Source organism: Mobula birostris, chromosome 2 (assembly GCF_030028105.1).
Source record: "Mobula birostris isolate sMobBir1 chromosome 2, sMobBir1.hap1, whole genome shotgun sequence".
Lineage (NCBI taxonomy): Eukaryota > Metazoa > Chordata > Chondrichthyes > Myliobatiformes > Myliobatidae > Mobula > Mobula birostris.
In genome coordinates this window covers 204,972,791-204,986,927 of record NC_092371.1, presented here as the reverse complement: position 1 = coordinate 204,986,927, position 14,137 = coordinate 204,972,791, and the positions used below count along the sequence as shown (strand labels likewise).

General features: G+C 39.0%; 1 protein-coding gene across 3 annotated transcripts in view; it reads right to left on the bottom strand.

Annotated features, from left to right (window-relative positions):
* Positions 1-242: 242 nt before the first annotated feature.
* Positions 243-14,137, bottom strand: part of wdr35 (WD repeat domain 35) — a 90,070-nt gene continuing 76,175 nt past the window's right edge. For all 3 annotated transcript variants that reach the window (XM_072278788.1, XM_072278796.1, XM_072278806.1), the window contains 2 exons: positions 13,683-13,923; positions 243-596 (listed from right to left, as the gene is read on the bottom strand). In XM_072278788.1, coding sequence (XP_072134889.1) covers positions 446-596; positions 13,683-13,923 — 392 coding nt within the window. In that variant the 3' untranslated portion in view covers positions 243-445. The remainder of the gene's footprint in view (positions 597-13,682; positions 13,924-14,137) is intronic.

The window sequence follows — 14,137 nt, the reverse complement described above, 5'->3', positions numbered from 1 at the left end:
GTAGATTCCATTGTCTGTAGTCAGTATATTGTTATTAAATTCTCCAAGCCCGTTAATAAACACGGAAATTTCGGCTGACTGTACGAGAGGTAGACAGAAACACCGATAGAGAGGGGAAGGAGTGGAGGTGTTATGGAAAATTAAAATAAGGTTTGTTTTAAACCTATGCCCTGCTTGGTAGTATTGATGTTGAAATTCTAAGACTGAAGACTATAAATCAGTTTGTTTTTTTTTAAACTGCAATGAACTCGAGTATTATTTTTTTTTGCATATAATAGTTTATTTCTACATCCTGCTACTTTCATGAGAAGCATTGTTAAAATGTAAATCGTTTTCAGAAAATATATTTGAAGGCATAAAAATTCAATATAAATTTAACACTTTTACATTAGACACTGTACTATTAATTTGGAAACAAGATCCAAAGTGATTAGTCGATGCTGGTTTATCCCACCGGATTATGACAAAGGGGGCAGAAATTGTAGTTGCTGATATCTTGTTCATGAGCACAATGTTTACAGATGCCACACATCCAGAACTGGTAGTCTGCAATAGGCCGTCCTGTCACAATACAAGTTGGAAGCTTTCCTTCGCCACTGTTGGGGGAGAAAATAAGCATTTACACATTCCTAAGATTTCAATTGTCATAATACAATATGAAAGTACAAATAGTTTTCTCTTTGCATTAATTCTTCATTACTTTCAACATCAATAATGAACAAAAACTGTCAGCTTGCTTATCTTGGAGCAGCAACTGGCAGCAGTGGTACCTCCCATATGCAAGCTACACTGTTCCTCTGGCATTTTATTCGTGTTACACTAATGAAGCCTCCTTAATGTCATTTGAGGGAAACCATTTAGCTGTACTTAAGATGCTCAGATTCAAAATAGTGTTTACTTTCACTGAAGCTTTACAATTGTGTATAATTTAAAACGTGAGAAAAATTGCAGCGATACATTTATGATATTTTTATTACCTTTCTGATCATGCTGTCAATTTTATTGCCTTTAATGACCTAAACTTTTATTGCAAAACAATGAGGAATACAAATAATATTTCTCAAAGCAATCAAAGTGTTCAAATTACCATTCTTAATAGTTTTTTATATTTTGCATTTCTTTTGCACATTGATTGTTACAATCTTTTTGTGTAGTTTATTCATTGATTCTACTGTGAATACCTGGAAGACAATCAATTTCAGGGTAGGACATGATGACATACATGTATATAGAAGATACCAATAATGTCTTTGTCCTTGTCAATACAGTGATATTTGTCTGGAATGATTACCCCAACAATACACAGATCTTCTATGAGATGATTCTTTTGCAAAAAAAAATTCTGCAAACCAAAGCCGAAAAACTCTTCCCACCAAATTCAACGAACAAGTGCTTTCATTTCAGACAAGTACACAAAAGGAATTTCTTCCTCTAGTGGGAGATGGAGAAGGGAGTGGGTGTGAAAAGAAGAGGGGGGGGGGAACTAAACTGGATTAACCCAGTGTAAATAAAAGCGTAAAACATAGGAGCAGAATTAGGCCATTTGGCCCATCAAGTCTATCAAAGTTGAGAAGCTAAGTAATGTTTTAGATTGGATTAACTTTGTTAAGAATAATGACTAATTTATTGAATTTTTTTGAGTTTTAATGTTAATGGGCTTAATGGACCAGTGAAAAGAAAAAGAATCTTAACACATATTAAGAAAATGAAGGTAGATTTAGCCTTCTTACAGGAAACGCATTTAACAGAAACAGAACATCAGAAATTAAAGAGAGATTGGGTGGGTAGTGTTGTTGCAGCTTCATTTAATTCAAACGCGAGGGGAGTAGCAATTTTGATCAATAAAACGTTACCAATTAGAATACAAAATGTAATAACCGATTCTGCGGGGAGATATGTGATTATACACTGTCAACTTTTTTCTGAATTATGGACTTTCATGAATATTTATGCACCAAATGAAAATGATGCAAAATTCATACAAGAAGCTTTTTTGAATTTAGCTGATGCACATGAAAAATTAATAGGAGGAGATTTTAATTTTTGCCTAGACCCAGTCTTAGATAGATCAACTAAGGCTATCACAAAATTGAAGGTAGTAAAACTAACTTGATCATTGATGGAAGATTTAAATTTGATTGATATATGGAGAAGAATTAATCCTAAAGAAAGAGACTATTCGTTCTATTCTAATAGACACAAAACTTATTCAAGGATAGATCTTTTCCTATTATCAATGCATATTCAACACAGAGTGAAAAATATGGAATATAAAGCAAGAATATTGTCAGATCATTCTCCTCTTAATGACAATAATGACTGATAAGGAAGAAGTGGCTTATAGATGGAGATTTAATTCAACATTATTAAAACGTCAAGATTTTTGTGATTTTATGAAAAAGCAGATCCAATTTTTTTTTTGGATACAAACTCTCATTCAGTGGATGATAAATTTATACTACGGGATGCGATGAAAGCATATTTGAGGGGTCAGATAATAAGTTATACGTCTAAAATGAAGGGAGAATATATGGCAGAACTAGATCAATTGGAAAAAGAGATTACAAAATTAGAAAAAGAATCTCAAAGACATGACAGAAGAAAAACGAAGGCAACTTGTCAATAAGTTACAATATAATACGCTTCAGACATACAGAATGGAAAAAGCAATCATAAGAACTAAGCAAAGGTATTATGAGTTAGGTGAGAGAGCACATAAAATTCTTGCTTGGCAGTTGAAAACAGAACAAGCTTCCAAAACGATAAATGCAATTAGAACAAGTGCAAATAAAATTACTTGTAAACCTTTAGAAATTAATGAAACCTTCAAAAGTTTCTATTGAATTATATCAATCAGAATCACAAAATGATGTTAATGAGATAGAAAGATTTTTATCACAAGTAACTCTTCCAAAATTGAATTCGGAAGAACAGAAGGGATTAGATATGCCTTTTACATTAAAAGAGGTTGAAGAAGCTTTAGGATCATTCCAAAGTAATAAATCTCCAGGAGAAGATGGTTTTCCACCTGAATTTTATAAAAAGTTTAAAGATTTATTATTTCCTCCCTTTATGGAGTTAATACGTCAAGCAGAAAAAATACCTAAACTCCCAGAATCTTTTTCAACAGCGATTGTAATAGTATTGCCAAAAAAAGACAGAGATCCTTTAAAACCAGCATCATACAGGCCTATTTCTTTGTTGAACACTGATTATAAAATAATAGCAAAAATTTTTATTGAATAGATTATCTAAATATTTACCAAAATTAATACATAAGGATCAAACAGGATTTATTAAAAATAGACAATTGGCAGATAATGTAACTCGGCTACTCAGTATAATTCATTTGGCACAAAAAAGGGAGGAGATGAGTATAGTAGTAGCCTTGGATGCAGAAAAAGCATTTGATAGATTGGAATGGGATTTTTTATTTAAAGTATTAGAAAAATATGGGTTAGGAACATCTTTTATAAACTGGATTAAAACTTTAAATACTAACCCTAATGCTAAAGTAGTGACAAATACTCAAATTTCAACACCATTCCAGTTAAAAAGGTCAACTAGACAAGGTTGTCCATTATCACCTGCTTTATTTGCACTGGCAATAGAGCCATTAGCAGAACTAATTAGAATTGATCCAGATATTATGGGTTTTAGAGTTAATCAGGAGGAATATAAAATTAATCTTTTTGCTAATGATGTTTTGATTTACTTAACAAACCCACAGCATTCGTTACATAAATTGTCTTCCAGATTGGATGAATATGGGAAAGTATCAGGGTATAAAATAAATTGGGATAAAAGTGAAATTTTACCTCTTACTAAAGGAGACTATAGCCAATGTCGATTAGCAACCCAATTTAGGTGGCCGGTAAATGGTATAAAGTATTTAGGTACAAATCTTGATAAATGATGTAAAGGATTTATATAAATTTAATTATTTACCACTATTGAAAAAAATTCAAGAAGATCTTGACAAATGGATGATACTACCAATAACAGTGGGTAGAGTCAATGTTGTAAAAATGAATATATTTCCTAGATTACAGTATTTGTTTCAAACATTACCAATACAATTGCCACAGAAATTTTTTCAAGAGTTAAATAAATGTGTGAGAAAATTTCTTTGGAAAGGTAAGATGTCAAGAATATCATTGGAAAAATTGACATGTAAATTTGAGTTAGGAGGGTTACAACTTCCAAACTTTAAGAATGATTATTGCATCTTTTTTGATGATCGAAAACCGGCATGGATTAGAATAGAATTAGATAAGATAGGAGAAAATATACCTGAAGATTTTATATATAAATGGGAATCTAAATGAATATGGGAAAAGAAAGAATCTCCTATATTAAAACATTTGATTGATCTATGGAATAAGATAAAAGTTGATAATGAAATAAAGAAATCTTTATTAGCAAGGAGACCTTTGTTCCAAAACAGACTTATTCCTTTTACAACAGATAATGAACTTTTATATAATTGGTACCGAAAAGGGATTAGATCTATAGGAGACTTATGAACGAGGTATATTGATGTCATTTGAACAACTAAAGAATAAATATAAAATATCAAATAACACTTTCTTTTGTTACCTTCAATTAAGGGCTTACTTAAAAGGCAAACTGGGTCAAACACTGTTTTTGCCAAAACCCAATGAAATTGAAATTTTAATTCAAAAAGGAAAAATTAAATAATTTATTTATTTGATTCAAAAACAGTCAATTAAACAAGGAATCCACAAGTCAAAACAAAAATGGGAAACGGATCTGAATATTAATATTGATGAAACAAATTGGTCAAGACTGTGTCTTGACAGTATGACAAATATAATAAACGTTCGACTTAGATTAGTACAATATAATTTTTTACACCAATTATATATTACACCACAAAAAATAGATTAAATTCAAATTTATCTGATCAATGCTTTCGGTGTAATCAAGAAATTGGTACTTTCTTACATTCTACTTGGTCTTGTTCTAAAATTCAACCTTTTTGGATAAATTTAAGAGTCTTATTGGAACAAATTACTGGAACTCAACTTCCACATAACCCTGTATTATTTCTATTAGGTGATATCGAAGAGATAAAACAGAAACTTAAATTGAATAAATATCAGAAAGAATTCATAAAAATTGCATTGGCAGTAGCTAAGAAGTGTATAGCAGTTACTTGGAAATCTGATTCGTATTTAAGTATGAATTGTTGGAACAATGAAATGGCTAGTTCTATTCCACTCGAAAAAATTACTTATAATTTAAGAGATAAATATGAAACATTTTTGAATATTTGGTGCCCTTGTTTACAAAAGATAAGATGGCATATTTAGTTGCTCCGATGATAAAGATCTTGGTCCCTTGGGGAAAGTAATAAATATATATACTAAATTTATTTTGAATCCCATGGAGCATGTGGAAACCTTCCAATATCCAGGCAGTTCTTTTTTTTTCCAGGTAGGAGTATATATTGGGGGGGGGAGGGTTAAGGGGAGGGGGGAGGGTAGACATTATCTTTTCATGTACTCACTTTGAAAACTCTAAAAATTATATTTAAAAAAAAAAAGTCTATCAAAGTCAGCATGGTTTAAGGGAAATCTAGTCTGACCAATCTGTTAGAGTTCTTCAAGGAAGTAGCAAGCAGGGTGGACAAAGGAGAGGCACAGGATGTAATTTACTTAGATTTTGAGAAGGCATTTGATAAGTTGTCTCACGTAAAGCTGCTTAACAAGATAAAATCCTACAGTGTTACAGGAAATGCACTGGCATGGATAGAGGAATAGCGAGTGGGAATAAAGGGGCCTTTTCTGGTTAGCTGATAGTGGTGTTCCCCAGGGGTCAATATTGGGACTGCTACTTTTCATTGTTTGTCAATGATTTAGACAGTGGAATTGATGGCTTTGTGGCAAAGTTTGCGGATGATATGAAGAAAGGTGGAGAGGTAGGAAGTTCTGAGGAAGCAATACGATTGCAGCAGGACTTAGACAAATTGGAAGAATAGGCAAAAAAAAGTGGCAGATGGAATACAATATTGGGAAATGTAAGATGATGCATTTGGAAGAAGGAACTTCTTCCAGGCTACAAACAGAAAATCTGCAGATGCTGTAAATCCGAGCAACACACAAAGTAATGGAGGAACTCAGCAGGCCAGGCAGCATCCACGGAAGACTAGTGCAGACCATTATCTAAATGGGGAGAAAATTGAAACATCGGAGGTGCAAAGGGACTTAGTCTTCATGCAAGACTCCCACATGATTAATTCACAGGTTGAGAATTAACCAGAAGGTAAATGCAATGTTGGCATTTATTTCAAGGGGAACAGAATATAAAAGCAAGGAGATAATGCTGAAGCTTTATAAGACCATGATTGGAGTACTGCCAACAGTTTTGGGCCCCTTATCTCAGGAAGGATGTATTGGACAGAGTCCAGAGGAGGTTCACGAAGATGATTCTGGGAATGAATGGGTTAACATATGAGGAGTGTTTGGCAGCTTTGGGCCTGTACTCACCAGAGTTTGGAAGAATGTGTGGGGTTCTCACTGAAACCTCCCAAATGCTGAAAGGACTAGATATAGCGGATGTGGAGAGAAAGTTTCTGCTGGTGGGGGTACGTAGAACTAGAGGGCAAAGCCTCAAAATTGAGGGGTGACCTTGCAGAAGAGGAAGAGGAATTTTTTTAGCCAAAGAGTGGTGAATATGTGGAATGCTCTGCCACAGACTGCAGTGGAGGACAAGTCCATGAGTACATTTAAAGTGGAAGTTGATAGGTTCCTAATTGGTCAGGACATCAAGGGATATGGTGAGAGGGCAGGTACATGGACTTGAATAGGATCCAGTATCAGCCATGATGACATGGCGGAGCAGACTTCATGGGCCGAATGGCCTAATTCTGCTCTGCTATTTTATCATGGCTGATTCATTATCCCTCTCAACCCTGTCCTCCTGCCTTCACTCCATAATCTTTCACACCTTTACTAATCAATAAACTGTCAATCTCTGCTTTAAACATAGAACTTAGAAATCTACAACAAATTACAGGGCCTTCGGCCCACAATGTTACCAACCATGTAACCTACTCTAGAAACACGCACAACACGCTGGAGGAACTCACCCTATTCTCATAAGGTATGCTCTCCAATCCAGGCAACATCCTTGTAAATTTCCTCTGCATTCTTTCTATAGTATCCACATCCTTCCTGTAGTGATGTGACCAGAACTGACCACAGTGATCCAAGTGGAGTCTAACCAAGGTCTTGTATAGCTGTAACATTACTTCATGGCTCTTGAACTCAATCCCACGGTTGATGAATGCCGACACAACATATTATGTTGGCATTCTTAATAACATGCCTTCTTACCCACACTGTCCACCCGTGCAGTAGCTCTGAGTGTCCTATGGACCACAGGATCTCTCTGATCCTCCACACAGCCAGGAGTCTTGCCATTTAAACTATATTCTGTCTTCATACTTGATCTATCAAAATGAACCACTTCACACATATCTGGGTTGAACTCCATCTGCCACTTCTCAGTCCAGTTCTGCAACCTATCAATGTCCCGCTGTAACCTGACAACCCTCTAGACTATCCACAATACTCCAGACAATCCTCAGTGGGAGAGCATTTTGGAGAATTGTGATCACAATTCTATCTCCTTTACTATAGTATTGGAGAGGGATAGGAACAGACAAGTTAGGGAAAGAGGATGTGTTGGAGCTTTTGGAAGGCATCAAATTGGAGAAGTCACTGGGACCGGACAAGACAGGATGTACCCCAGGCTTCTGTGGGAAGCGAGGGAGGAGATTGCTGAGCCTCTGGCAATGACCCTTGTATCATCAATGAGGACAGGAGAAGTTCTAGAGGGTTGTAGATGTTCCCTTATTCAAGAAAGGGAGTAGGGATAGCCCAGGAAATTATGGACCAGTGAGTCTTTCTTCAAAGGTTGGTAATTTGATGGAGAAGATCCTGAGGGGCAGGATTTGTGAACATTTGGAGAGGCATATGATTAGGAATAGTCAGCATGGCTTTATCAAAGGCAGGTCATGCCTTACGAACCTGATTGGATTTTTTGAGGATGTGACTAAATACATTGATGAAGGTAGAGCCGTAGATGTAGTGTATATGGATTTTAGCAAGGCATTTGATAAGGTACCCCATGCAAGGCTTATTGAGAAAGTAAGGAGGCATGGGATCCCAGGGGACATTGCTTTATGGATACAGAACTGGCTTGCCCACAGAAGGCAAAGACTGGTTTTAGATGGGTCATATTCTGCATGGAGGCTGGTGTCCAGTGGTGTGCCTCAGGGATCTGTTCTGGGACCCCTACTTTTTGTGATTTTTTTTTAAATAAATGACCTGGATGAGGAACTGCAGGGATGGGTTAGTAAATTTGCTGATGACACAAAGTTTGGGGGTGTTGTGGATAGTGTGCAGGGCTGTCAGAGGTTACAGCGGGACATTGATAGGATGCAAAACTGGGCTGAGAAGTGGCAGATGGAGTTCAACCCAGATAAGTGTGCGGTGGTTCATTTTGGTAGGTCAAATATGATAGCAGATTATAGCATTAATGGCAAGACTCTTGGCAGTGTGGAGGATCTGAGGGATTTTGGGGTCTGAATCTGTAAGACACTCAAAGTTACTACGCAGGTGGACTCTATAGTTAAGAAGGCATACGGTGCATTGGCCTTCATCAATCATGGGATTGAGTTTAAGAGCTGAGAGGTAATGTTGCAGCTATATAGGACCCTGGTCAGACCCCACTTGGAGTACTGTGTTCAATTCTGGTCGCCTCACTACAGGAAGGACGTGGAAACTGTAGAAAGGGTGCAGAGGAGATTTACAAGGACGTCGCCTGGATTGGGGAGCTTGCCTTATGAGAATAGGTTGAGTGAACTTGGTCTTTTCTTCTTGGAGCGACAAGGAGAGGTGACCTGACAGAGGTGTACAAGATAATGAGAGGCATTGATCATGGGGATCGTCAGAGGCTTTTTCCCAGGGCTGAAATGGCAAGCACAAGAGGGCATAGTTTTAAGGTGCTTGCAAGTGGTACAGAGGAGATGTCAAGGGTAAGTTGTTTTTATTTTCGCGAAGAGTGGTCAGTGCGTGGAATGGGCTGCCGGCGGTGGTGGTGGAGGCGGAAACGATAGGTTCTTTTAAGAGACTCCTGGGTGGGTACATGGAGCTTAGAAAAATAGAGGGCTATGGGTAAGCCTGGGTAGTTCTAAGGTAAGGACATGTTTGGCACAAATTTGTGGGCCGAAGGTCCTGTATTGTGCTGTAGGTTTTCTTATGTTTCTAACACCCCCAACCTTTCTGTCATCAGCAAACTTACTAACCCACCCTTCTACTTCTTCAACCAGGTCATTTATAAAAATCACAAAGAGGAGGGGTCCCAGAATAGATCCTTGCGGAACACCACTGGTCACTGACCTCTATGCAGAATACGAACCACCTACAACCACCCTTTACCTTCTGTGGGCAAACCAACTCTGGATCCACAAAGCAAAGTCTCCTTGGATCCAATGTCTCCTTATTTTCTAAATGAGCTTTGGAGTCCATTACTTATCAAATGCCTTACGGAAATCCATATACACTACATTCACTGCTCTACCTTCTTCAATACTGAATGACATGGTCCTTCATTGCAATGAATTCCACAGATTCACCACCCTTTGGCCAAATAAATTCCTTCTCATCTCTGTTCCAAATGGATGTCCTTCTATTCTGAGGCGGTACTTGCATGTCCTAGACTCCCCCCACTCTAGGAAACATCTTCTCCATATCTACCCTATCAAGGCCTTTCAACATTCGATAGGTTTCAATGAGATTCCACACCTGTCCCCCCGCCACACTATTCTTCAAGGATCAAGCAAAAACAGGCTAAAGCCATCAAAATGCTCCTCATATGTTAATCCTTTCATTCCAGAAATCATTCTCATGAACTTCCCTGAACTGTCTCCAATGCAGGACATCTTTTCTTAGATAAGGGGCCCAAACTGTTCATGATGTCTAAGTGCAGACTGGCCAGTGCCTTTTCAAGCCTTAGTATCACATCCTTGCTCTTGTGTTTTAGTCCTTTCAGAATGAATGCTAAATTATATTTGCCTTGCTCGTCACCAACTCAACCCACAAGCACACCTTTAGGGAATCCTGCACAAGCACTCAAGTCCCTTTGCATCTCCGAGTTTTTAATTTTCTCCTTGTTTAGAAAATAGTCTGTGTCTTTATTCCTTCTACCAAAGTGTATGACTGTACACTTCCCTACACTATTCCATCTTCCACTTCTTTGCCCATTTCTCCCAATCTGTCCAAGTCCTTCTGCAGAATCCTGCTTACTCAACACCTCCTGCCCCTCCACCTATCTTTGTAATAACTGCAAACTTGGCCACAAAGCCATCAATTCCATGCTCCACGTAACTGATACATAACATGAGAAGAAGTGGTTCCCAAAACCAACCCCCACTAGTCACCAGCAGCCAACCAGAACAGGCACCCTTTATAGGAGCAAAGAGGTCCTTCTGCAGTTGTACAGGGCCCTGGTGAGATCACACCTGGAGTATTGTGTATAGTTTTGGTCTCCAAATTTTTTTTGCTATTGAGGGAGTGCAGCGTTGGTTCACAAGGTTAATTCCTGGGATGGCGGGACTGTCATATGTTGAAAGATTGGAGCAACTGGGCTTGTATGCACCGGAATTTAGAAGGATGAGAGGGGATCTGATTGAAACATATAAGATTATTAAGGGATTGGACACGCTAGAGGTAGAAAACATGTTCCCGATGCTGGGGGAGTCCAGAACCAGAGGCCACAATTTGAGAACAAAGTGTAGGCCATTTAGAACGGAGCTGAGGAAAAAACTTTTTCACCCAGAGAGTTGTGGATCTGTGGAATGCTCTGCCTCAGAAGGCAGTGGAGGCCAATTCTCTGGATGCTTTCAAGAAAGAGTTAGATAGAGCTCTTAATGATAGTAGAGTCAAGGGATATGGGGAGAAAGCAGGAATGGGGTACTGATTGTGGATGATCAGGCATGATCACAGTGAATGGCGGTGCTGGCTTGAAGGGCCAAATGGCCTACTCCTGCACCTATTGTCTATATCCTCTTTGATATTTCATATTTCATCCTTTTTTTTTCTCTTTTTTTTTTCCCAGTTGTTTTTGTTGGTTTTTAAAAGCTTCTCAATCCTAATTTCCCATTTAAATTTAGCTATATTATATGCCCTCTTTTGCTTTTATGCTGTTTTGACTTCCCTTGTAACTCACGGTTGCCTCATCCTCCCTTTAGAAACGCACACAAAATGCTGGAGGAACTCAGCAGGCCAAGCAGCATCTATAGAAAAGAGTAAACAGTTGACGTTTCGGGTGGAGACCCTTCACCAGGACTGGAAAGGAAGAGGAGAGGTCAGAGTAAGAAGGTGGAGGGAGGGGAAGAAGTACAAAGTGGTAGGTGATTGATGAAATCGGGGGAGGGGTGTGAAGTAAAGAACTGGGAAGTTTTAGAGATAAAGGGTTGGAGAAGGGGGAGTCTGATAGGAGAGGGTAGAAAACCATGGAAGAAAGGGAAGGGAGAAGAGCACCAGAGGGAGGTGATAGGCAGGTAAGGAAATAAGGTGAGAGGGGGCAACAGGAATGGTGAGAGGGGAGAGCATTAGCAAAAGTTCAAGAAATTAATGTTCATGCCATCAGCTTGGAGGCTGCCCAGACAGAATATGTATTACTCCTCCAACCTAAGTGGGGCCTTATTGCAGCAGCAAAGCATGCCACAGACTGACAAGTCAGAATGGGAATGCAGACGTCCCACCTCTCCCAGAAGGCTCCTGCATATTGATAGCGGCTCCCTAACACCCGCAAATTATATACAATATCCCGGAAATCGTGCTTTTTTTTTTTTTTTTTGTGACTGAGAGAGTGACAGAGAGGGCATCCTGATAGGTCTACTTAGCACAAAGAGAGACCAATCAGTTTTCTCCCCCCCCTCCCCCCCCCCCATCAGTTTAGTGTCCTGTAGCGCCATGGCAGAGTGTTCCAAAAAGAGAAAATATAAAACATACTTTACCCCAGCCTACCCTAAATTGTACCCCTGCCTAATAGGGGTCAAAAATAATGACAGTGTTGCTCGCTGCACTGTTTGCAACAATAACTTTCCTATTGCCCATGGTGGGTTAAAAGATGTAAAAGACATGTTGAGGTGAGTCCTGGATTATGTCTCAACTAACCTTGAAGGACTGGTGCCAAACTACAAAAGTTTGCCAGTTGATGAGTTCTGGGGGAAGCTGTCCAAAGTAAAATCTGTGAGCACAGGGCAGTTGAGATTCAAAGAGCTCTGCCAGTTGATTTTGGTGCTGCCAAATTCTAATTTTGATGTAGAAAGGGCATTCAGCATGATGCATCACATTAGGAGAGAATTCAGAAGTCAGCTGTCTCACAAAACACTTGTGAATCTGATGTCTTGCAAAATTAACAAATTCGTTCACACAGACTGCTATGAGGTTGAAACTTCCGGATGGGGCCTCCCTGAAATGAGTTTTTGCAGGGTGGGATGTCTGGGAATGAGAAGTAGAATTGAAATGGCGGCCACTAGGAGATCCCACTTTTTTGTGGCAGATGGAGCAAAGGTGTTCAACAAAGTGGTCTCCCAATCTACATCGGGTCTCACCGATATACAGGGGACCACACTGAGAGCACCGGACACAATAGATGACCCCAACAGACTCGCAGGTGAAGTGTCACCTCACCTGGAAGGGCTGTTTGGGGCCCTGAAAGATAGTGACAGAGGAGGTGTAGTGTCAAGGTGTGACACTTGTTCCGCTGGCAAGGACATTACCAGGAGGAATACCAGTGGGGAGGGATGAGTGGACAAGGGAGTTGCGTAGGGAGTGATCCCTGTGGAAAGTGGGGGAGGAGTGCCTCGTGGTGGGATCCTGTTGGAGATGGTGGAAGTTATAGAGAATCATGTGCTGGAGGTGGAGGTAAGTGGGGTGGTAGGTGAGGACAAGAGGAGCCCTATCCCTGGTGTGGCAATGAGAGGATGGGTTGAGGGCAGATGTGCATGAAATGGAAGAGATGTGGGTGAGGGCAGCATTGATGAAGGAGGAAGAGAACCCCCCTTTGAAGGAGGAGGAAATCTCAGTAGTTCTGGAATGAAAAGCCTCACCTTGAGAGCAGATGTACAGGAACTGAGAGAAGGGGATGGCATTTTGAATACTTCCCTTTAGAATACTACTTCAACTTTGGGATGTATCTATCTTGTGCTTTCCAAATTTCCACCAGAAACTCCAGCTATTGCTGTTCTGGCAGATACAGGAGAGAGACAATATATTTTTCCCGGGGTTGAAATGTCTAACACCTTAGGGTGTGCATTTAAGGTGAGAGAGGGTAATTTCAAAGGAGATGAGTGGGGCATTTTTTTTCTAAAACATACGTAGAGTTGTGGGTGTATTAATGTGCTGAATGGAGTGGTGGTAGAGGCAGATACATTAGAGACTTAAGAAATATTTAGATAGGCACATGAATATGAGGGAAGTGAAAGGATATGGCCATTATGTATGCAGATAGGATTAGTTGGATTGGCTATTTGATTACTAATTTAATTGGTTCAGCACAACATTGTGGGCTGAAGGGCCTATGCCTGTGCAGTACTGTTCTATGTTCCTGCAATATAATACTATCAGGTGTTTTATACTCACCCTTCGGGGAGAATATCAAGATCAGATTTCTTGCCATCTTTAGGGCTGTGCTTGATGAAGATCTCAAGAGCCAAGTCCTCGTACTGCTGTCTCTGTTCTGGTGTTAACATATCTAAAGATTCAAGCTTGATAAAAGCTTTGGAACATGTCCCAAACGCTCGGTTAGCACCAGCAGATAGTGCCAGTAAAGAGTAAATCTCCACTGATGGGATTATATCTTCATAGTCCCGCAAATGAAGTGCTGCAAATTTACAAAACAAAATTATAGTTGGTTTCACGACAAGCTATTCATTACAGGAAATAAATTAAAATACCCATTTGATAAATGCATATTTTACAAATTAATCAAGTATCTGATGAATACATTTAGAAAAATAATAAGATATATATCAATTGTTGCAATACACCAATGTTATTGTCTGTCTTCTTGTTGAATCAAGTTCTAGTTTGTCATT